General features: G+C 38.6%; 2 protein-coding genes across 14 annotated transcripts in view; one reads left to right on the top strand and one right to left on the bottom strand.

The window, feature by feature from the left end:
• The window catches only part of LARP1B (La ribonucleoprotein 1B), a 159,086-nt gene that overhangs the window by 52,839 nt on the left and 80,267 nt on the right, over positions 1 to 25,980 (top strand). For 12 of the 13 annotated variants that reach the window (XM_064383885.1, XM_064383883.1, XM_064383882.1 and 9 more), the window contains one exon: positions 2,383 to 2,745. In XM_064383885.1, coding sequence (XP_064239955.1) covers positions 2,383 to 2,745 — 363 coding nt within the window. Of the gene's footprint in view, positions 1 to 2,382; positions 2,746 to 3,013; positions 3,552 to 25,980 lie in introns of those variants that run through there. The other variant, XM_064383892.1, reaches the window with a different exon arrangement.
• On the bottom strand, positions 21,560 to 22,018 carry LOC135277747 (ubiquitin-conjugating enzyme E2 N-like). The gene has a single exon (XM_064383731.1). It carries the CDS (start codon positions 22,016 to 22,018, stop codon positions 21,560 to 21,562), a length of 459 nt encoding a protein of 152 aa, XP_064239801.1.

Genomic DNA, 25,980 nt, shown 5'->3' with positions numbered 1-25,980 from the left:
TTTGGGCCAATATAGTGAAACCCCATCTCTACTAAAAATACAAAAAAAAAAAAAAATTAGCTGGGTATGGTGGCGTGTGCCTGTAATCCCAGCTACTCGGAAGACTGAGGCAGGAGAATTACTTGAACCCAGGAGGCAGAGATTGCGGTGAGCTGAGATCACGCCATTGCACTACTGCCTGGGCGACACTGTGAGACTCCATCTCAAAAACAAAACAAAACAAAAATTGTGGTCTTTTCCTCAGAAATTACAAAAACAAATTTAATAGTTTGGTGTTTATTCTCTCTTTTTTTTTTGGAGACGGAGTTTCGCTCTTGTTACCCAGGCTGGAGTGCAATGGCACGATCTCCGCTCACCGCAACCTCCGCCTCCTGGATTCAAGCAATTCTCCTGCCGCAGCCTCCCGAGTAGCTGGAACTACAGGCGTTTGCCACCATGCCCAGCTAATTTTTGTATTTTTTAGTAGAGACGGGGTTTTACCATGTTGACCAGGATGGTCTCGATCTCTTGACCTCATGATCCACCCGCCTTGGCCTCCCAAAGTGCTGGGATTATAGGCGTGAGCCACCACGCCCGGCCCCTGGTGTTCATTCTCTTAGACTTTTATCATGTACCTGCAAATGTGAAAAACGATATGTAGTTTAAAATATATAATTAATGTTTTTAAAAATATATATTCACAGTGTTTTACAACTTGTCTTTTTTTAGTAAAAACATCATGGGCAGCCTTCTGTTTACTAGAGTGTTAGCTCCATCAGGACAGAGTTGTCGTTAAATTTATTGCTGTAAGTCCCTTCCTAAAACAGTGCCTGGCTCAGAGGAAGCACTCAGATAATTATCAACTAACTAAGTGAATATTAATGGGACTGGGAATTTTGAAAGGGAAGAGTTGTTTTTTCCTAGACATAGGAAGTTAGCATGCACTGAAGGGTAAAATAGGCCAGAGGATGACAAGTGAAAGTGACACCAAGGAGAAATTTATTTCCTTCTTCTGGGAGTTTTAGACTAGTTTACACTGTTAGAAGATCCAGGATCTGAAAGCTTAGACTTATTTTTTTGTTTTCAAGGCAGAGTCTAGCTTTGTTGCCCAGTGTGGAGTGCAGTAGCACTGTCTTGGCTCACTGCAACCTCTGCGTCCCAGATTCAAGCAATTCCCCTGCCTCAGCCTACCGAGTAGCTGGTACTACAGGTGCCCACCACTGCTCTCAGCTAATTTTTGTATTTTTAGTAGAGACAGGGTTTCAGCATGTTGGCCAGGATGGTCTCGATCTCTTGACCTCATGATTCACCTGCCTCTGCCTCCCAAAGTGCTGGGATTACAGGCGTGAGCCACTGCGCCCAGCAGCTTAGACTTTTAATGTAAGCCAACAGCTGTTTTAAGTTCTTTTTTTGAGAACGCAGAGTCTTGCTCTGTCCCCCAGGCTGGAGTGCAGCGGCACGATCTTAGCTCACTTCAACCTCTGCCTTCTGGGTTGAAGCGATTTACCTGTGTCAGCCTCCCAAGTAGCTAGGACTACAGGTGTGTGCCACCATACCTGGCTAATTTTTGGATTTTTAATAGAGATGGGGTCTCGCCATGTTCAAGCTGGTCTTGAACTCTTGGCCTCAGGTGATCCGCCCACCTTAGTCTCCCAAAGTGCTGGGATTACAGGCATGAACCACCATGCACGGCCTAGTTGTTTTAAGTTCCATAGGAGGGGTAGACTTTTTAACAGTTGCTGAATGTTAGCATGAATTTGACATGAAAACTGGGCCATGTGGGGATAAGGATAGAGTATAGAGATTAGGTAAGAAACTATGTTATTATCATTTTGAGGTAAAAATGTGAAGAATAAGAAAGATTATTGATTCTGAAAATCAAAAGACCTTGGTTCGATTGATTGATTGATTGATTGAGATGGAGTCTTGCTATTGTCGTCCAGGCTGGAGTGCAGTGGTGTGATCTTGGCTCACTGCAACCGCCCTGCCTCCCGGGTTCAGATAAATCTACTGCCTCAGCCTCCTGAGTAGCTGGGATTATAGGCACCTACAACCACGCCAGGCTAATTGGTTCTATTTATAGTTGTGAAATCATAGGAAATGCTTTCATATCTCTAGGCCTTTGTTTTTATTAGTGAAATGAATCAGTGTGAAAGGTAATTGTTGATTAAGACTATCCAAACTCTAAAAGAGTCTTTAATCTTTATTCAACTTTGTGGTTTTCTTTAGTCTTAAATTTATTGGACCAAAATAATACTCACTTGATTTTCTTTTACAGTTTGGCTGTTAAACTAGTAATTGAGCATAAAAGCTTGATATTACTTACTTGCAACACTGTTTTATGACATTTAATTTAAAAGTGTTAGAAAATTTTTTATATGAATTACCGATTTCTTCCTTTAGGAATCAGTGTCTGTGCCTGAAGGGTCATTAAATCAACTATGTTCTTCAGAAGAACCAGAACAAGAAGAACTTGATTTTTTGTTTGATGAAGAGATTGAACAAATAGGACGAAAAAACACATTTACTGATTGGTCTGATAATGATTCAGATTATGAAATTGATGACCAAGACTTAAATAAGATTTTGATTGTAACTCAGACACCACCTTATGTGAAAAAACATCCTGGAGGAGATCGAACAGGCAACCACATGTCTCGGGCAAAAATCACATCTGAACTTGCTAGAGTTATCAATGATGGCTTATATTATTATGAACAGGATCTATGGATGGAAGAAGATGAAAACAAACACACAGCCATAAAGGTAATTGTTTCTGGCCAACATCTTTCTGCTGATGCTTTATTTTGATTGTATGTTGCTATTTATGTTCTTAAACTTGAGGCTTTATTTTATGAAATGTTGAATATAAACATATATTTAACTGGAAAAATTCCTGGAAATATACCTGATAATTACCACCTGAGGAATCATTTTGTTTTATGAAAGTAACAGTGTGATGAATACTATAATTATAAAAGAAAATTAGCACTCACTGAGTTAAACCCTTGCTTTTTTTTTTTTTTTTTTTTAGGTGAAAATGCTAAGAACGCCCTTTCTCATATGAAAGAATAAAAACAAGTTACTATGGACAGGCTTAATTCATATGCTCATTACTTACCTGGCTATCACCCCAGCTGAGCCAGTGGCTTTAGAGAACACTTAACTTTTCTTGCCCCTTTCAGTTTTCCCCACTTAGTCTATGATGCATGATCCAGGGTTGTGGACAAACTGTAGATGACTTAACTGGATGATTGTCTCTGTTGGTCCAGTCGTTACTGTGGTGCTGGGGATACTTTTTACAACCTTGTTCTAAGTTTTTATCTTCTTGCACTTCATTCACCCCAGATCCTGGTCCCTATCCTAGTTATTAAAGTAAAATAGACAGAATAGTTTACAAGGTATCTGTACTACTTCAATATGAATTTTAATGGTACAAGTAAGGGAATAAAAGGGATCTTTTTCAGCCATTAAGGTTATCAGAAAAGGCCCAATAGTTAAATATTTGTTTTCAGGACAAGGTATAATAACGGAAAGTTATATAACGTTATATGCCAAATAGGAAACTGATCTTGGTTTCCTATTTGTAATAAAGTTGTAGGAAGAAAAACTGGCCAACTAGTGGCTGAGTAGTGGGTACTGCCTGTTGATGGGGTTTCATGTCATTAGCAAGAAGTGTACTGGCCTTCTTGGCCCCTCATTTCTTTTCTTCTTGAATCTCCAGTACTGCTTAGCCTTCTGTAATTACTGCCTTCTTGGAGAACCCGCCTCAGGCTGTGATAGCTTGTTATGTGACTTAGAGCCTGAGCAGTTCCCTGCTTGTCCTGCTGTGGGAAAGGAAGCCTGTTTTTATAATGCTTCTCAGTTGAAAGTCTTTTCTAGTGTAAGCATTGCTATTTTACTTGTAATAGAACAGAGATACCAGTAAATTCTACTAATAATCAGTTAAAATTCTTCTTCTCCCATTCTCTATTCCTTTACCCAGCCTTGTTTTTCACTGTAGGATGTATCAGTATCTATAATTCTGTATATTTTACTTAACTTTATTCTCTTGAAGAAAAGCCATGGATGTAATACCATTGATGATATGATTTTTTTTTTGTCTATTTTGTTTATTACTTTTCTATCACTAGTGCTAGAATAGTTTCTGGCACAAAGAAATGTTCAATTCATATTTGTTAAAGTGGATAAATAAATTATGGAGTAAACATTATGCACTAACTAAAGGAACCTAATCACTGTATATAATACTGATTCTGTGGGAAATGTTTCCAGTCTTCCAAGTAACAAATTTGTAAGCCGTCTTGAGAAACATGCCATTTGTAGGTGATTATTTCCTTAAAGTGTAGACAACAATAATTAAAAGCCATGTACTGAGTTCTTGAGGCATGTGCTGATCTTATTCAGTAAATATTAATCAAAGGAAAGTAACCTTGGCTGTATAACTTTAACCTTTATAATTACAGATATATCTTACTTTGACCTGATTCTTTTGTACATTGTCATCATTTAACTCATTCTCTTTGGTTCTGATTCTGTGCCCTACATGTAGTTTCTCATTAGACTTGTACTTTTCCTGTGGGTCTGCTTAAAGGGAGAGAAATCAGTCATTTAACATATACCATTGAACGCTTACTATGTGCCAGACACTGCTAGAAACTGGGCACAGAGTGAGAAGATAAAAAATAGGGTTTCTATATGCCTAAAACCTACAGATAATTGGGGGAACAGACATAAAAATAAACCCACAATAAGTACTTAATCACAAATTAAAATAAATATTCTTTTATTATTACTGCATTTTAGGTTTTAGGGTACGTGTGAAGAACATGTAAGATTATTGCATAGGTACACACATGGCAGTGTGGTTTGCTGCCTTCCTCCCCATCACCTGTATCTGGCATTTCTCCCATGTTATCCCTCCCCAACTCCCCACCCTCTGCTGTCCCTCCCCTATATCCCCCCAATAGACCCCAGTGTGTGATGCTCCCCTTCCTGTGTCCATGTGTTCTCATTGTTCAACACCCGCCTATGAGTGAGAACATGCGGTGTTTGATTTTCTGTTCTTGTGTCAATTTGCTGAGAATGATGGTTTCCAGGTTCATCCATGTCCCTACAAACAACACGAACTCATTGTTTTTTTATGGCTGCATAGTATTCCATGGTGTATATGTGCCACATTTTCCTTGTTCAGTCTATCATTGATGGGTATTTGGGTTGGTTCCAAGTCTTTGCTATTGTAAACAGTGCCACAGTGAACATTCGTGTGCATGTGTCCTTTAATAGAACGATTTATAATCCTTTGGATATATACCCAGTAATGGGATTGCTGGGTCAAATGGAATTTCTATTTCTAGGTCCTTGAGGAATCGCCACACTGTCTTCCACAATGGTTGAACTAATTTACACTGCCACCAACAGTGTAAAAGTGTTCCTATTTCTCCACATCCTCTCCAGCATCTGTTGTCTCCAGATTTTTTAATGATCGCCATTCTAACTGGCATGAGATGGTATCTCAATGTAGTTTTGATTTGCATTTCTCTAATGACCAGTGATGATGAGCATTTTTTCGTATGTTTGTTGGCCTCATGTGTATCTTCTTTTGTAAAGTGTCTGTTCATACGCTTCGCCCACTTTTGAATGGGCTTGTTTGTTTTTTTCTTGTAAATCTGTTTTAGTTCTTTGTAGATTCTGGATATTAGCCCCTCAGTCAGATGGGTAGATTGCAAAAATATTTTCCCATTCTGTTGGTTGCCAGTTCACGCTAATGACTGTTTCTTTTGCTGTGCAGAAGCTGTGGAGTTTGATTAGGTCCCATTTGTCTACTTTGGCTTTTGTTGCCAATGCTTTTGGTGTTTTAGTCATGAAGTCCTTGCCTGTGCTTATGTCCTGAATGGTTTTGTCTAGATTTTCTTCTAGAGTTTTTATGGTGTTAGGTCTTATGTTTAAGTCTTTAATCCATCTGGAGTTAATTTTAGTATAAGGTGTCAGGAAGGGGTCGAGTTTCTGCTTTCTGCATATGGCTAGCCAGTTTTCCCAACGCCATTTATTAAACAGGGAATCCTTTCCCCATTGCTTGTTTTTGTCAGGTTTGTCAAAGATCAGATGGTTGTAGATGTGTGGCGTTGCCTCCGAGGCCTCTGTTCTGTTCCATTGGTCTATATCTCTGTTTTTTTTTTTTTTGAGACGGAGTTTCGCTCTTGTTACCCAGGCTGGAGTGCAATGGCATGATCTTGGCTCACTGCAACCTCCGCCTCCTGGGTTCAGGCAATTCTCCTGCCTCAGCCTCCTGAGTAGCTGGGATTACAGGCACGCACCACCACGCCCAGCTAATTTTTTGTATTTTTAGTAGAGACGGGGTTTCACCATGTTGACCAGGATGGTCTTGATCTGTTGACCTCGTGATCCACCCGCCTTGGCTTCCCAAAGTGCTGGGATTACAGGCGTGAGCCACCGCACTCGGCCTATGTCTCTGTTTTGGTAACAGTACCATGTTGTTTTGATTACTGTAACCTTGTAGTATAGTTTGAAGTCTGGTAGTGTGATGCCTCCAGCTTTGTTCTTTTTGCTTAGAATTGACTTGGCTATGTGGGCTCTCTTTTGGTTCTATACGAAGTTGAAGATGTTTTTTCCCAGTTCTGTGAAGAAGGTCATTGGTAGCTTGATGGGGATAGTGTTGAATCTGTAAATTACTTTAGGCTGTATGGCCATTTTCACAATATTGATTCTTCCTACCCATGAGTATGGAATGTTTCTCCATCTGTTTGTGTCCTCTCTTATTTTGTTGAGCAGTGGTTTGTAGTTCTCCTTGAAGAGGTCCTTAAATCCTTTGTTAGTTGTATTTCTAAGTATTTTATTCTCTTTGTAGCAATTGTGAATGGCAGTTTGTTCTTGATTTGGCTCTCTTTAAGTCTGTTATTGGTGTATAGGAATGCTAGTGATTTTTGCACATTGATTTTGTATCCTGAGACTTTGCTGAAGTTGCTTATCAGCTTCAGGAGATTTTGGGCTGAGACAGTGGGGTCTTCTAAATATACAATCATGTCATCTGCAAATAGAGACAATTTGATTTCCTCCTTTTCTAATTGAATACCCTTTATTTCTTTTTCTTGCCTGATTGCTCTGGCTAGAACTCCCAATACTATATTGAATAGGAGTGGAGTGGTGAGAGAGGGCATCCTTGTCTAGTGCCAGATTTCAAAGGGAATGCTTCCAGTTTTTGCCCATTCAATATGATATAGGCTGTGGGTTACAATAAGTATTCTAAAAGAAAAAAAACAGAATGCTATTTCATTGAGTAGTCCGGGAAGGCCTCTGAGAAAGTCAGTAATAGTGAAATCTGAAGTGGAAGTAGGACATAACCAAGCAAAGAGTAGGAAAACGGTATTCCAGGAAGAGAAAACAGTAAATGTCAAGGATCTGAGGCAAGAAAGAATGTGGCACATTTGAGGAACTGGAAAAAAGGTCAGTTTGCCTATGGTATTATATAAAAGGTTAATTACAGTTGAATAGACAGGAGTCAGATCATTTATGTGCCATGTTAAATAATGTGGAATTTATCTAAAGTTCAAATGCAGTATCTTAGTTTTGCAAAGGCAGTGTGACATGATCTAATTTTTATTTTTAATAGATCACTCTGGTTGCTTTGGCAGAGAATGGATTGTACAGGGACAAGAGTGGGCAGAGGAAATCCAGTTAAGAGGCCGTCCATACAGAATATGAAGTGGTAGTCTAAGACAAACAGGTGACAGAGGAAATACAGAAGTGAAAAGACTATCTCATCTGAGCCTTGAGGGATGATTATATAGGAGTTGTATAGGAAAATGTGTTGTGGAAGTCAAAAGCTGGCTCCAAGAGAAGAGAATAATCAGGTGTGTCAGCAACTTTATAGGTTGAATTAGATAAGAATGAAAAGTATGTCATATTGATAGGGCAGTTTAATACTCATTTTTGACTCTGCAAAAGAGTTTTGGTGGATTCAGGAAGCTATGTTGAACTGGACCGAAGAGTGAATAAAGGCTTTATCCTGTTTTGGGCATATCTTTACTGCTGAATACTACTAAAATGACAGGCCTATAGGTAAGAAAATATCTGCTTAAAATAAAGATATGCTAGGTAAATTATTATCAGGCTAAAACTATAGAGAAGTGAAGTACTGAAACTTAGTTTTACCCTAAGGTCCCTTGTAGAAGTTACCCAAAACAGGAATAAAAAACAAATTCAGGGATCAGCCAAAATTATGGATTTTCATAGGATTCATTTCCCATTTAATTGGTACCCAAAAGTGCACCAAGATCTCACAGATCACCACTAAAGAACTTAACTCATGTAATTAAATACCACCTGTTCCCCCAAAATCCATGGAAATTAAAAAAAAAAAAAGATGCCCAGAAGGAATATTCATTTTCAGTGAAAGAACTGAACTTACTTCACATCTACTGCCCTAAGGGACTCTATAAAGAATATTTTTCTGGTTGTGCTGAGCAGAACAGGGAGGAAAAAATTGGGTTAGAAGTTGTATTCGTGCAACCCAAGTTCATACTCTGGGTGAGTAAAGTAAGCACTAGTTGTCAATTTAATGTGATTGTGCCTAGCATATGAAAATGAAGATTTTATTCACCTTTATCCTAGACCTCAAAGTATTTATTCACATTATATTGCAAGGAAAGTTAGCAGCACACATAAAATGAATAGCAAGAAAGTGAGATCTTGCATGTGAAAATGAGCAAAAGTAACAGGCAGCAGAAACTTACCTTAAAATAATTTTTTTTTTCTTTTGAGATGGAGTCTCACTCTGTCGTCTAGTCTGGAGTGCAGTGGCACCATCTCAGCTCACTGTAACCTCCACCTCTCAGGTTCAAGCAGTTCTCTTGCCTCAGCCTTCCAAGTAGCTGGGATTACAGGTGGGTGCCTCTGCAGCTGGCTAAGTTTTTATTTTTTTGGTAGAGATGGGGTTTCACCATGTTGACCAGGCTGGTCTTGAACTCTTGACCTCAAGTGGTCTGCCCACCTCGGCTTCCCAAAGTGCTGAGATTACAGCTGTGAGCCACCGTGCCTGGCCCCTTAAAGTAATTTAGATAGTCAAATTATTAAAGTATGCAGTAGCTAGGTTTACTATGTTTAAGGAAATAAAAATATGTATAGAGAAGAAGAAATTCTGAAGAATAACCATAGAACTTCTGGAAGTAAAAACAATTATGATTAAAATTAAGAACTAAATCAATTTAAGGGATTAACAACAGATAAGACAGAATTAGAGCATTAGTCAATTGGAAGACTGTTAACAAGAATTTATTCAGAAATTACCACAGAGTAGCGAAGAAATAATGATACATGAATATATAAAATATATTGAATATATGAAAAGAGGGTACAGAATGATTTTCTAAACAGTCTGTTATTGGTTGGTAAGTTTCAAATCAAGTTTTGTAATTTAATATCTAATGGATTTTATTATAAAGCTTTTTATTTTTTTTTTAAAAAAAGGTAAGCAAGAAATTTGGAATATAGAGTAATGGAGAAGGTCTAAAATACACATTCAGTGAGAGTTCCAGAATAAAAGGGTAGAGAGAATGGGGCCGAATCATTATTATAAGAGGTAATTAGGACCTCTGTAGAACTGAGAAGTGTCAGATATTAGCCAGAAAGAAAACGACAGATTACTTTCAAGAAAGAAGAATCATTAGACGGCTGACAGCTAGCTTCCCAACAGTGACAGGCAATAGACAATGGAATGGTAGCTTTAATTTGCCAAGGGAAAATAACTGTCAACTTATAATTGTATGCCTTGCAAAAATATCTTTCAGTAACGGGGGCAGAATATGAGAAATTAGCACCAGCAAAGCCTCATGAAAGGTAGTCTCCAAAGGGTAAAATAAAAGTGATTTTACATGTCAGAGACACAGAAAGGACTGCAGAGAAAAACAAGTGATAAATACATGATTAAACCTAAATGAATGTTAACTGTATAAAGCAATTATTATGTCTTACAGATTTACTGTGACATTAACACAAACTGGGAGAGAGAGCAGTAAATGAATTAGTATTTAAATGTAATTTTATATCTGGAAAAGGGGTATTGATTAAAGTTATTAAAGTTTTCAAATTGCAGTTTGAAGGATACCCATTTAATTTGCAAGGTGATGTGAATTCATGTGGAAATTTCAGGAATACATAGTAGTCAAAACATTCTTAAAAGATAAAATTATGCCTGGGCGCGATGGCTCACGCTGGGAGGCTGAGGCAGGTGGATTGCCTGCGGTCAGGAGTTCAAAACTAGCCTAACCAACATAGTGAAACCTTGTCTTTATTAAAAATACAAAATTAGCTGGGCATGGTGGTTCATGTCTATAATCCCAACTACTTGGGAGACTCAGGCAGGGGAATCACTTGAACCCAGGAGGTGGAGGTTGCGGTGAGCCAAGATCACACCATTGCACTCCATCCTGTGCAACAAGAGTGAAAACTCCATCTCAAAACAAACGAAAAACAAAAACAAAATTGAAGGACTCATATTTTATGATTTCAAACTTACTACAAAGCCACAATAATCAAGATAGTGGTACTAGCATAAGGATGAACATGTGGATTGATGGAATAAAATTGAGAACCCAGAAATAAAAATGTCTATTTTCAACTGACTTTTCAACAAATGTGCCTAGACCATTCAGTATGGAAAGAATAGTTGTTTCAACAACTGGGACTTGATCAACTTGATATATATATACAAAAGAAGGAAGTTGGGTCCTCCCTTATCTTATATCATGTATCAAAATTAACTTGAAATGAATTAAATTTATACGTTTAAGAAGGAAAAGTATAAAACTCTAGAAGAAAATATGTAAAATCTTCATGACCTTGGATTTGACAGTGTTTTTTCATGTGACACTATAGCACAAGGGACAAATGATAAAGGTAAATTGGACATCATCGAAATTAAAAAAAAATTTTGTTTTTTGCGATGGAATCTCGCTCTGTTGCCCAGGCTGGAGTACAATGGCACAATCTTGGCTTACTGCAACCTTCACCTCCTGGGTTCAAGCAATTCTCCCGCGTCAGCCTCCTGAGTAGCTGGGATTACAGGCGCCCGCCACCACACCAAGCTGATTTTTGTATTTTTAGTAGAGACGGGGTTTCTCCATGTTAGTCAGGCTGGTCTTGAACTCCTGACCTTGTGATCCACCTACCTTTGCCTTCCAAAGTGCTGGAATTAACAGACGTAAGCCATGACGCTCAGCCAAAAATTTTGGATCTCAAAGGACACCATACAGAAAGTGAAAAGCCAGTACAGATGTTCCTCGTATTACGATGGGGTTACATCTTTATAAACTCATCATAAATTGAAAATGCACTGTTAAACTCTAATGTATTTAGTATACCTCACCTACCACACGTCATAGCTTAGCCTAGCCTACCTTAAACATGTTCAGAGAACTTAACGTTAGCCTTAGTTGGGCAAAATCATTTAAACGCAAGGCATATTTTGTAATAAAGTATTAATGTATTGTATAATATATTGATTGCTATACTGAAAGTGAAAAACAGAATGGCTCACTGCTGCTGCCCTGCATTGCATGAAAGTATATCACATATTGCTGGCCTGGGAGAATTAAAAATTTGAAGTACAGTTTCTACTAAATGCCTGTTGCTTTCACAACATTTTAAAGGCCAAATCATTAAGTTAAACTATCATAAGCCAGGGGCTGTTTCTACAACAAAACATAATACAATTTACATTAGCACCCAAATACATAAAATATTTATAAATCTGACAAAATACATACAAGATCTAGGCCAGGCGTGGTGGCTCATGCCTGTAATCCCAGCACTTTGGGAGGCCAAGGCAGGCGGATCACCTGAGGTTGGGAGTTCGAGACCAGCATACAAAATTAGCCGGACATGGTTGCACACGCCTATAATCCCTCGGGAGGCTGAGACAGGGGAATCGCTTGAACCCGGGAGGTGGAGGTTGTGGTGAGCCGCGATCGCGCCATTGTACTCCAGCCTGGGGAACAAGAGCGAAACTCCATCTCAAAAACAAAATGTACAGGATCTGTATGAGGATTACTACAAAGCCCTGATGAAAGAAATAAAGGAATAAAATAAATAAGAAATATTCCATGTTCGTATTATAGATGGGAAGACTCAGTAATGTCAGGTCTTCCCAACATAAGCATAGATTCTGTGCAATTTATGGTCATGTTAAATTGAAATGGATTTAGTATACCCAATCGAAATCCCAGCAAATGATTTTGTGGAAAAAAATGCCTAAAAGACTCAGAATAGCTAACATAACATTGAAAATTGGAAGACTGACACTACGTGACTTTAAGACTTACTGTAAAGCTACATTAATCAAGGTGGTATGGTATTACTGAAAAAACAGACAACTAGATCAATAGAATAGAATGGAAAGCACAGAAATAGACCTACAGAAATGCAGTCAACTGATGTTTGACAAAGGAGCAAGGGTAATACAATAGAGAAAAGAGTCTTTTCAACAAATGGTGCTAGAACAACTGAGCATTCGTGTGAAAAAAAAATGAATCTTTACCCTTCAGAAAAATTAATTCAAAGTGGACCTAGTCCAAAATGTAAAAGACAAAACCATGAAAGTCGTAGAAGATAACCTAAGAGAAAATCTAGATGACCTTGGGCTTAGCTTGAGTTTTTAGATACAACACCAAAACAATCCATGAAAGAAACAATAAGCTGGGATTCTTCAAAATTAAAAATTTATGCCCAGTGAAAGATGCTGTCAAGAGAATGAGGAAGGCTAGGTGCAGTGGCTCATGCCTATACCTCAGTACTTTGGGAGGCTGAAGTTGGAGGATTGCCTGAGGCCAGGAGTTTGAGACCAGCCTGGGCAACATAGTGAGACTATCTCTACAAAAAAAGACAAACAAACAAAAAAGCGAAAGACTGCAAGAAAATATTTGCAAATGACAAATCTGATATACAAAGAATTATTGAAACTAAGAAAACACGGCCACACATGGTGGCTCATGTCTGTAATCCCAGCACTTTGGGAGGCCAAGGTGGGCAAATCACCTGAGGTCAGACCAGCCTGGTCAACATGGCGAAACCCCATCTCTACTAAAAATATAAAAATTAGCTGGGTGTGGTGGTGGGCACCTGTAATCCAGCTACGTGGGAGGCCGAGTCAGGAGAGTCGCTTTAACGTGGTAGGTGGAGGTTGCAGTGAGCCGAGATTGTGCCATTGCACTCCAGTCTGAGCAACAAGAGCGAAACTCCGAATCAAAAATAAAACACAACCATAAGAATACACAACCCAATTTAAAAATGGTTGACTAAAAAATGGTCAGTAGATCAGCTTTTTGAAGAAAAAAAAGAAAAAACTATTGAAAGACCTGAGCTGACACTTCACCAAAGAAGATAAACAGCATATAGGCATATGAACAGATGCTCAACAATAAATATCATTAGGGGGTTGCAAGTAAAAAGGATAATGAGATACTACTGTGTGCTTATTAGGAGGGCCAAAATCCAAAACAGTAACGTCAAATGCTTGCAAGGATGTGGAGCATTAGGAAATCTCATTCAAGGGGTGGGGTTAAAAAAAAAATCTCATTCATTGCCGGTTACAGTGCAAAACGGTACAGCCTCTTGGGAAGGCAGTTTGATAATTTCATACAAAACTGAACTAAACATACTCTTACCAAAGGATCTAGCAAATTTACTCAAATGAATTGAAATGGGTAGCCACACAATAAACTTTATGTGGATGTTTCTAGTAGCTTTATCCATAAATTGCCAAAATTTGGAAAAAACCAAGGTGTCTTTCAGTAGGTAGATGGATAAACAAGCTGTGGTACATTCAGATAATGGACTTACTAAGAGCTAAAAAATGAATGAGCTATCAAGCTGTGAAAAGACATGGATTCATACAAAGACTTAGTTTATATTGGGTGAAAAAAGCCTATTCGAAAAGACTGCATACTGTATGATTCCAGCTATGTAGCATTCTGCAAAGGGCAAAACTATAGTGACAGTAAAAAGATCAGTGATTGCCAAGGGTTGGAAGGGGAAGAGATGAATAGGCAGAGCATAGAGGTTTTTTTTGTTTTTTTTTTTTCCCCTCAGTTATAGATAGACCAAGAGAGCACAGAGGTTTTTTAGGGCAGTGAGACTGTTTTCTATGATGTTCTAATGATGAATACATGTCATTGTACACTTGTCAAAACCCATACAAAATGTATAGCACAATTTTGATAATACTGTCAGTGTTTTCATCTATTGTAACTAATATATCACCCTAGTGCTGGATGATAGTGGAGGAGGTTGTATGTGTTTGGGTGGAGGAAGTCTATGGTATTCTCTGTACTTTCTGCTTGGTTTTGCTGTGAACCTAAAGCTTCTAAAAATATCTTTAAAAAGATAATAGGAGAAAAATTTGCAAAATCAAAGGAGGGAGGGGTAAAGAGCTTATTTTCTTCTAAAAATTTTTCTTAAAAAAAGTTTTTAGCAGTCTGTATGTGTTGAAAATATTTGTAACATACAAAGAGCTCTTATAAATCAATAAGACAAATAACCTAATTTTAAAATGGGCAAACAGAAATTCAAGACCAGCCTAGGCAACTTAGTCAGACTCTGTCTCTAAAAAAATAAAGATACAAACTAGGCAGGTGTGGTAGTGTGTGCCTGTAGTCCCAGCTATTCCAGAGGCTGAGGTGGGAGGATTGCGTGAGCCCAGGAGTTCAAGGTTACAGTGAGCTGGATCCTGCCACTGCACTTCAGCCTGAGCAATCAAAACAAGACCCTGTCTCTAAAAAATAATTAATTAAAATGGACAAAGAATTTGAATAGACCTTTCTTCAAAGAAGATATATAACGGGACCAATAGGCACTTGAAAAGTTGCTCGACATCATTAGCCACCAGGGGAATTGAAATAAAAATCATGATTATACCATCTTATACCCAACTGGATAACTATAATAAAAGCGTTGGTGAGGATAGGGAGAAATCGAAACCCTCATACAGTACTGGTGGGAATGTAAAATGGTGCAACTAATTTGGAATACTGTCTGGCAGTTTTCAAAGGGCTAAACATAGGGTAACCATATGACCCAGCAATTCCACTTTTATGTATGCAATCCAAAGAAACGAAGACATTGGTCCACACAAATGTTCTTGTACGTGAATGTTCATTTCAGCATTTCAAAAAACAGACAGAACTCAGATTTTTGTTAACTGATGTTTGGATGAGTGTGGTGTATCTATACAATGGAGTATTTGACATTCAAAAGAAATGAAGTACTTAAATTTTTCTTTTAATTTTTTTTTTTGTTGTTTTTTTGAGACAGAGTCTCACTCTGTCACTCAGGCTGGAGTACAGTGGCACAATCTTGGCTCACTGCAACCTCTGCCTTTCCGGTTCAAGTGATTCTACTGCCCCAGCCTCCCAAGTAGCTGGGATTACAGGCATGCCACACCATGCCTGGCTAATTTTTGCATTTTTAGTAGAGACGGAGTTTCACCATATTGGCCAGGCTGGTCTTGAACTCCTGACCTCAGGTGTTCTGCCTGCCTCGGCCTCCAAAAATGCTGAGATTACAGGGGTGAGCACTGTGCCTGGCCAATTTTTAAATTTTTATATTTTGTCTTAAGATCTTTTTTCTCTAACCTGCTTCAGAGAAAGTGAAATGAAGAACTAATACATGATACAGTATGAAAGCATTAGGAAGACAGTTTGTGAAAAGAGCCATCACATAAGACTACATATTGTAGAGCAGCGGTTCCCAACAATTTTCCTACCAGGGACCAGTTTCACGGAAGACAATTTTTCCATGAACTTGGGGCATGGTTTTGGAATAATTTAAGCACATTACATTTATTGTGCATTTTATTTCTGTTATTACATTATATATATAATGAAATAATTGTATAACTTATCATAATGTAGAATCAGCAGGAGCCCTAAGCTCGTTTTTCTGCAACAAAATGGTCCCATCTGGGGGTGATGGGAGACAATGGCAGATCATCAAGCATTAGATTCTTATGAGGATTATACAACCTAGATTTCTTGCATTCACAGTTCACAGTAAGGGTTCATGCTCCTATGAGAATCTAATGCTGCCATGGATCTGCCAGATGGTGGAGTTCAGGTATTAATGAGAGCAATAGGGAGTACCTGTAGATACAGATGAAGCTCTGCTCGCTTGCCTGCCCAACACTCACCTTGGTTCCTGACAGGCAACAGACCAGTACTGGTGAGTGGCTAGGAGGAAATGTGGAGTGACTGTTAATGGTTATCAGGTTTCTTTTGGAGGTGATAAAAATGTTCTATAATTGATTGTGGTAATGCTTGTCAAATTCTGAATATATGAAAAACAACTGAGTTGTATACTTGAGTGAATTTTATATGATTACATATTAATAAAGCTGTTATAAAAAAACAACAAATAAATGGAAAGTCATCTCATGTTCATGGATGACTTAATATTGTTAACATGTCAGTACTACCCAAAGTTATCTACAGCTTCAGTGCAATTCCTGTGAAAATCCCAATGGCATTTTTTGAAAAGTTAGAAAAATCCACCCAAAAAATTCACATGGCACCTCAAGGAAACTTGAATAGCCAAAACATTCTTGAAAAAGAAGAAATTTGAAGCTTCACACTTCCTGGTCACTAACCTAATCAAAACATTGTGGTACTGTCATAAAGACAGACCTACAGACCAATTGAATAGACAGTCCAGAAATAAACTCTTGACATATATAGTTAAATGATTTTTTTTTTTCTTTTTTAAGATGGAATTTCAGTCTTGTTGCCCAGGCTGGAGTGCAGTGGTACCATCTCGGCTCACTGCAACCTCTGCCTCCCAGATTCAAGCAATTCTGCCTCAGCCTCCCAAGTAGCTCAAACTACAGGCGTGGTAGTTCACGCCCAGCTAATTTTTGTATTTTTAATAGAGATGTGGTTTCACCATGTTGGCCAGGCCGGTCTCAAACTCCTGACCTCAAGTGATTCACCCATCTCAGCCTTCCAAAATGCTGGGATTACAGGCGTGGGCCATCACACCTGGTCTGATTTTTTTTTTTTTTTAAGTCAGTGTCTCTTTTGCCCAGGCTGGATTATGGTGGCACCATCATGACTCACTGCAGTATTGAACTCCTGGGCTCATTCAATTCTCCTACCTCAGCCTCTGGAGTAGCTGGGACTACAGGCTCACACTGCCACACCTGGGTAATGATTTTTTGTGTGTTTGTGGAGGCAGGGTCTTATTATACCTGGTTTCAAACTCCTGGCCTTAAGCAATCCTCCTGCCTTGGCCTTGCAAAGTTTTGGGATTACAGGTGTGAGCTACCAAAACTGGGTAGGTAAATGATTTTTTTGACAAATGTATCATGACCACTCAATGGAGAAAGGATAGTTGCTTCAACAAATGACATTGGGAAAATTGAGTATCCACATATAAAAGAAGGAAGTTAGAGCTTTATTTTATACCATAAATGAAAGTTAATTAAACTATATTAAAGTCTTAAATATATTACCTAGAATTATAGAACATTTAGAAGAAAACCTTAGGGGAAAGCCTTCATGATCTTGGATTTGGCAGTGGTTTCTTGGGTATCACACTAAAATCACATGTTACAGAACAAAAGTAGACAAATTGGAATTCTTGAAAATTAAAAATTTACGTTTATGAAAGGATACAATAAACAGAGTAGGCAACCTATGGAGTGAGAAAAATAATTTGCAAATTATATACTGATAAGGGATTAGCATCCTGCTTATATAAAGAACTCCGACAACTCAAAAAATATAACTTAATTTAAAAATAGAAGACTTGCATAGACAGTTCTCTAAAGGTGATATAAAAATGACTAATAACACCAGGCACAATGACTCATGCCTGTAATCCTAGCACTTTGGGAGATTGAGGTGGGTCGATCACTTGAGGTCAGGAGTTCAAGACCACTCTGGCCAACATGGTGAAGCTCCATCTATACTAAAAAATACAAAAAAATTAGCTAGGTGTGGTGGTGCATGCCTGTAATCCCAGCTACTCAGGAGGCTGAGGCAGGGGAATCATTTGAACCCTGAAGGTGGAGGTTGCGGTGAGCTGAGATCACACCACTGCATTCCAGCCTGGGTGACAGAGTGAGACTTCGTCTCAAAAAAAAAGAAAAAAAAAAAGGTGAATAAACATTTGAAAAGATGCTCAAAGTCACTACTCAGAATAGAAATGCAAATAAAAAGTCATAAGATTATTACCTCACAGATTAGGATGGTTACTATTTTAAAAACCATACAGAAAATAATAACTGTTAACAAAGATTTGGAGAAATTAGAACCCTTGTGAACTTTCAGTGGGAATGTAAAATGGTGCAACCCTTATGGAATACACGATGGCAGTTTCTCAAAAAATTGTAGTTAGAAATACCATGTTATCCAGCAATACCAATTCTAGGCGTATATCCAAAAGAATGAAGGCAGGATCTGTAAGAGGTATTTCCATGTTCATGTTCATAGCAGCATTATTCACAATACCCAAGAGGTGGAGGTAAACCAAATGTCCTTCAATGGATGAATGGATAAACAAAATACAGTATATACATGCAATGGAGTATTATTCCACCTTAAACTTAGAAAGGATGGAAATCTTGCTGCAACATGGATGAACCTTGGGGACTTTATGCTAAGGGAAAATTCAGTCACTAAAAGACTCGATCAAAGTATGTTTCCAATTATATCTAGCTAAAGTGGTGAAGTTTGTAGAAACAAAGTAAGAAGGTAGTTGCCAGGAGCTGAAGGGAGGAGAGAAATGGGAAGTGTTGCTTAAGGGGTATAGGGTTTTATTTTTGCTAGATGAAAGTTTTGGAGATCTATTGCACAGCAGTGTGAACATATTTAATACTACTGAACTGCTCACTTTAAACTGGTTAAGATGGTAAATTTTGTGATGTGTTCTTTTACATAATTAAAAATCATTTTAAAAGTCCAACTACATACCAAATTAAAAATAACCAAAAGAAAACTTATAGGCTGGACACAGTGGCTCACGCCTGTAATCCCAACACTTTGGGATGTCAAGGTGGGTGAATCACCTGAGGTGAGGAGTTTGAGACCAGCCTGGCCAACATAGTGAAACCCTGTCTTTACTAAAAATACAAAAATTAGCTGGGTTTGGTGGTGCATGTCTGTAATCCCAGCTACCCTGGAGGCTGAGGTAGGAGAATTGCTTGAACCTGGGAGGCAGAGGTTGCAGTGAGCCGAGATCATGCCATTGCACTTCAGCCTGGGAGACAGAGCGAGACTGTCTCCCCACCAAAAAAACAAATACCTTAGACACATATTAATAGCAGACAGAATAGACTTACAGAGTTGGTTTAGAGATAAAAAGCATTTCTAGAGTAAAAGTGTGTCATACAGTGATAAAAAATGAAGTTTATCAGAGGGGATAACTTCATATTTAATGTATTTAATAGCAAAGCTTCAAATATATGAAACAAAAATTGACAATTGTTTCATTTTGTTTTTGTTTCATTTTTTTGTTTTGTTTTTTGAGGCAGAGTCTCACTCTATTGCCCAGGCTGGAGTGCAGTGGTGCGATCTCTGCTCACTGCAACCTCCACCTCCCAGGTTAAAGTGATTCTCCTACCTCAGCCTCCTGAGCAGCTGGGACTACAGGTGCCCACCACCGTACCCACCACCATGCCCAGCTAATTTTTGTATTTTTTTTTTTTTAAGTAGAGACGAGGTTTCACTATGTTGGCCAGGCTGGTCTTGAACTCCTGACCTTGTGATCGCCCCACCTTGGCTTCCCAAAGTGCTGGGATTACAGGCGTGAGCCACCACGCCCAGCTGATAATTTTTGTTTTAAAATCCACAATTGTAATGAGTGATTTACTCCCTAAGTAAACAAGGTATAATCAGACAATAAAAAATATTTCAGAAACGTTTTGCCTAAGAACTGCAGAGCATATGTTCTTTTTTAGTATATACGTGGTACTTAGATCTCCACTGGTTTATGAAGTGAATTCCAAAACATTGATATTACACAAAGCACATTATTAGTGGAATCAAACTAGTGATTTTATTTGTTAATTAAAAATATATATATATATATATATTCTATTGCATTTTAGGTTCTGGGGTACATGTAAAGAACATGCAGGATTGTTGCATAGGTACATACATGGCAATGTGGTTTGCTGCTTCCATCCCCATCACCTATATCTGGCATTTCTCCCATGTTATCCCTCCCCAACTCCATACCCCCACTGTCCCTCCCCTAGTCCCCTTCAACAGACCTCAGTGTGTGATGCTCCCCTCCCTGTGTCCATGTGTTCTCATTGTTCAACACCCGCCTATGAGTGAGAACATGCAGTGTTTGATTTTCTGTTCTTGTGTCAGTTTGCTGAGAATGATGGTTTCCAGGTTCATCCATGTCCCTACAAAGGACATGAACTCATCTTTTCTTATGGCTGCACAGTATTCCATGGTGTATATATGCCACATTTTCCCTGTCCAGTCTATCATTGATGGACATTTGGGTTGGTTCCAAGTCTTTGCTATTGTAAACAGTGCCACAGTGAACATTCGTGTGCATGTGTCCTTTAATAGAACGATTTATAATCCTTTGGATATATATCAGTAATGGGATTGCTGGGTCAAATGGAATTTCTATTTCTAGGTCCTTGAGGAATCACCACACTGTCTTCCACAATGGTTGAACTAATTTACACTCCCACCAATAGTGTAAAAGTGTTCCTATTTCTCCACATCCTCTCCAGCATCTGTTGTCTCCAGATTTTTTAATGATCGCCATTCTAACTGGCGTGAGATGGTATCTCAATGTAGTTTTGATTTGCATTTCTCTAATGACCAGTGATGATGAGCATTTTTTTCTTTCTTTTTTTTTTTTTTTTTTAGAATAACAAAAAATATTTTACTAAAACATAAGATTTACAGAAGTTTCCAGACAAGGCATACAAAATGGTCACAGCTTTTTTTGAAGGGAGGAATCTACACTTCACAGCAAAGTCACAATGTTATTAGTGAGGGCTGTGATGTTTGTTTAATGTTCCCATTTTGGTTCAAACAATCAAGCTTGTCCATCTACAGCGTCTAAATAAAGTTAGACCTGGCTAGAGAGCATATTCTAAATAACTGGTTAGCTGCTTTTAACCAATGCAATTAGATCACCATAAAAGGGGGAAAGGAGCCCATAAAATTAAAATAAAACTACCTCCCCCCTCAAAAAAATAAAGAAAAACACCCACACCCCTGCAGCTAACCAGACAACTACCTTCATTCATAGTGCTTTATACTTAAACCAGGATGGGGGAAATGAGTAAAAGCAGGAAGGGGCCGCTGCTTTTAAACCTTTCACAACAATCCAGATGATAATCCTAGCCTCTGCTCATGCTTTACGACAGTGAATCAGGACAAGACATAGATTTGCTAATGTGCATTTAATCACCAAAGGACTGAAGATGTCTGGGCTTTTTTATTCTGTAATGTTTCTAAGACCGTGTCCATTAAATGCAAACAAAAAGGAAGAAGTCTTGGCAGAACAGGAGAAGTGATGCACGCTTGATGATCGGATCAATTTAAATATTATTCATGGCATATAGCCTAGTCCATGCTCTAGCTGTTTCTATGGCTTGGACTTCGTTGGTCTTCCACTGCTCCGCTACATCATTTGCTAATGGATCATCTGTATTAGGAGCACTTAACAAGGCCTGGATCGATAGTGGAACTGTGCGGATCTGCAGTGCTGGGGACCACTTATCTTTCAAAATATCTAAACATATTCTTCCCAACTTGTCTACATTAGGATGATAAATTTTGGTCATGAAACGTACTTTAGGGGCTGCCATTGGGTATTCTTCTGGAAGGAATAGTTCAAGTTTAAAAGTCCCTCCCTCAAAGGGGGAATCCTGAGGGCCAGCAATGACCACATGAAAATAACAGGCGTTGCTCTCATCTGGTTCTGCTTTGATGCCAGGAACTGGTTCTGCCAGCAAACGCTGGGTTTCCTTGATGATCCTGCAGGGCAGCCCGGCCATCTTATCAGAACCCGAGTTCGGCCTCTGGTCTCATCTCCGATGAGCATTTTTTCATATGTTTGTTGGCCGCCTGTATGTCTTCTTTTGTAAAGCGTCTGTTCGTCTCCTTCGCCCACTTTTGAATGGGCTTGTTTGACTTTTTCTTGTACATCTGTTTTAGTTCTTTGTAGATTCTCGATATTAGCCCTTAAGTCAGATGGGTAGATTGCAAAAATTTTTTCCCATTCTGTTGGTTGCCAGTTCACTCTAATGACTGTTTGTTTTGCTGTGGTAGATTGCAAAAATTTTTTCCCATTCTGTTGGTTGCCAATTCACTCTAATGACTGTTTGTTTTGCTGTGCAGAAGTTGTGGAGTTTGATTAGGTCCCATTTGTCTATTTTGGCTTTTGTTGCCAGTGCTTTTGGTGTTTTAGTCATGAAGTCCTTGCCTGTGCTTATGTCCTAAATGGTTTTGCCTAGATTTTCTTCTAGGGTTTTTATGGTGTTAGGTCTTATGTTTAAGTCTTTAATCCATCTGGAGTTAATTTTAGTATAAGGTGTCAGGAAGGGGTCCAGTTTCTGCTTTCTGCACATGGCTAGCCAGTTTTCCCAACACCATTTATTAAACAGGGAATCCTTTCCCCATTGCTTGTTTTTGTCAGGTTTGTCAAAGATCAGATGGTTGTAGATTGTGGCATTGCCTCTGAGGCCTCTGTTCTGTTCCATTGGTCTGTATCTCTGTTTTGATACCAGTACCATGCTGTTTTGATTACTGTAGCCTTGTAGTGTAGTTTGAAGCCAGTGATGCCTCCAGCTTTGTTCTTTTTGCTTAGAATTGACTTGGCTGTTGGGCTCTCTTTTGGTTCCATATGAAGTTTAAGGTGTTTTTTTCCAGTTCTGCGAAGAAGGTCATTGGTAGCTTAATGGGGATAGCGTTGAATCTGTAAATTACTTTGGGCTGTATGGCCATTTTCACAATATAGATTCTTCCTAACCATGAGTATGGAATGTTTCTCTATCTGTTTGTGTCCTCTCTTATTTCGTTGAGCAGTGGTTTGTAGTTCTCCTTGAAGAGGTCCTTTACGTTCCTTGTTAGTTGTATTCCTAGGTATTTTATTCTCTTTGTAGCAATTGTGAATGGCAGTTTGTTCTTAATTTGACTCTCTTTAAGTCTGTTATTGGTGTATAGGAATGCTAGTGATTTTTGCACATTGATTTTGTATCCTGAGACTTTGCTGAAGTTGCTTATCAGCTTCAGGAGATTTTGGACTGAGACGATAGGGTCTTCTAGATATACAATCATGTCGTCTGCAAATAGAGGCAATTTGACTTCCTCCTTTTCTAATTGAATATCCTTTATTTCTTTTCATTGCCTGATTGCTCTGGCCGGAACTCCCAATACTATATTGAATAGGAGTGGTGAGAGAGGGCATCCTTGTCTAGTGCCAGATTTCAAAGGGAATGCTTCCAGTTTTTGCCCATTCCGTATGATATTGGCTGTGGGTTTGTCATAAATAGCTTTTATTATTTTGAGATATGTTCTGTTGATACCTAGTTTATTGAGAGTTTTTAGCATAAAGGGCTGTTGTATTTTGTTGAAGGCCTTCTCTGCATATGTTGAGATAATCCTGTGGTTTTTGTCTTTGGTTCTGTTTATGTGGTGAGTTACATTTATAGACTTGCGTATGTTGAACCAGCCTTGCATCCCTGGGATGAAGCCTATTTGATCATGAAGGATAAGCTTTTTGATGTGCCGTTGCAATTGGTTTGCCAGTATTTTATTGAAGATTTTTGCATCTATGTTCATCATGGATATTGGCCTGTAGTTTTCTTTTCTTGTTGAGTCTCTGCCGGGTTTTGGTATTAGGATGATGTTGGTCTCATAAAATGATTTGGGAAGGATTCCATCTTTTTGGATTGTTTGGAATAGTTTCAGAAGGAGTGGTACCAGCTACTCTTTGTATGTCTGGTAGAGTTCGGCTGTGAACCCATCTGGACCTGGGCTTTTTTTGGTTAGTAAGCTATTAATTGCTGCCTCAACTTCAGCCCTTGTTATTGGTCTATTCAGGGTTTCGACTTCTTCCTGGTTTAGGCTTGGGAGGGTGCAAGTGTCCAGGAACTTATCCATTTCTTCCAGGTTTACTGGTTTATGTGCATAGAGTTGTTTGTAGTAATCTCTGATGGTGGTTTGTATTTCTGTGGAATCTGTGGTGATATCCCCTTTATTGTTTTTTATTGCATCTATTTGATTATTCTCTCTTTTCTTTGTTAATCTGGCTAGTGGTCTATTTTGTTGATCTTTTCAAAAAACCAGCTCCTGGATTTACTGATTTTTTGAAGAGTTTTTTGGGTCTCTATCTCCTCCAGTTCTGCTCTAATCTTAGCTATTTCTTGTCTTGTGCTAGCTTTTGAGTTTTTTTGATATGGCTTCTCTAGGTCTTTCAATTTTGGCGATTGGGTGTCGATTTTAGATCTTTTCTTGCTTCTCATGTGAGCATTTATTGCTATAAATTTTCCTCTAGACACTGCTTTAAATGTGTCCCAGAGATTCTCGTACATTGTGTCTTCATTCTCGTTGGTTTTGAAGAACATCTTTATTTCTGCCTTCATTTCATTGTTTATCCAGCCAACATTCAAGAGCCAGTTGTTCAGTTTCCATGACGTGCAGTTCTGAGTTACTTTCTGAATTATGAGTTCTAACTTGATTGCACTGTGGTCTGAGAGACTGTTATGATTTCTGTTATCTTGCATTTGCTGAAGAGTGATTTACTTCCAATTATGTGGTCAATTTTAGAGTAGGTGTGATGTGGTGCTGAGAAGAATGTATATTCTGTGGATTTGAGGTGCAGAGTTCTGTAGATGTCTATTAGGTTTGCTTGGTCCAGGTCTCTGAGTTCATGTCCTGGATATTCTTGTTAATTTTCTGTCTCATTGATCTGTCTGATATTGACAGTGGAGTGTTAAAGTCTCCCACTATTATTGTGTGGGAGTCTAAGTCTCTTTGTTGGTCATGAAGAACTTGCTTTATGTATCTGTGTGCTCCTGTATTGGGCACATATATATTTAGAATCGTTAGCTCCTCTTGTTGCATTGATCCTTTTACCATTATGTAATGTCCTTCTTTGTCTCTTTTGATCTTTATTGGTTTAAAGTCTATTTTATCAGAGACTAGGATTGTAAATCCTGGGTTTTTTTTTCCTCTGCATTTGCTTGGTAGATCTTCCTCCATCCCTTTATTTTGAGCCTATGTTTATCCTTGCATGTGAGATGGGTTTCCTGGATACAGCACACCGATGGGTTTTGATATTTTATCCAATTTGCCCCTCTGTATCTTTTGATTGGGGCATTTAGCCCATTTACATTTAAGGTTAATATTGTTATGTGTGAATTTGATCCTGCCATTTTGATGCTAGCTGGTTGTTTTGCCCATTAGTTGATGCAGTTTCTTCACTGTGTCAATGCTCTTTACCATTTGATATGTTTTTGGAGTGGCTGGTACTGGTTGTTCCTTTCTATGTATAGTGCTTCTTTCAGGAGCTCTTGTAAAGCAGGCCTGGTGGTGATGAAATCTCTAAGCAATTGCTTGTTTATAAAGGATTTTATTTCTCCTTCGCTTATGAAGCTTAGTTTGGCTGGATATGAAATTTTAGGTTGAAAGTTCTTTTCTTTAAGGATGTTGAATATTGGCCCCCACTCTCTTCTGGCTTGTAGGGTTTCTGCTGAGAGATCTGCTGTGAGTCTGATGGGATTTCCTTTGTGGTTGACCCGACCTTTATCTCTGGCTGTCCTTAGCATTTTTTCCTTCATTTCAGCTCTGGTGAATCTGATGATTATGTACCTGGGGTTGCTCTTCTTGAGGAATATCTTTGTGGTGTTCTCTGTATTTCCTGGACTTGAATGTTGGCCTGCCTTGCTAGGTTGGAGAAGTTCTCCTGGATAATATCCTCAAGAGTGTTTTCCAGCTTGGATTCATTCTCTCCATC

Source organism: Aotus nancymaae, unplaced genomic scaffold (assembly GCF_030222135.1).
Source record: "Aotus nancymaae isolate 86718 unplaced genomic scaffold, 86718_ANA_hifiasm-v0.15.2.pri h1tg000033l, whole genome shotgun sequence".
Lineage (NCBI taxonomy): Eukaryota > Metazoa > Chordata > Mammalia > Primates > Aotidae > Aotus > Aotus nancymaae.
Note: the sequence above shows the minus strand (reverse complement) of the source record. Positions and strands in the feature narration are given on the sequence as shown.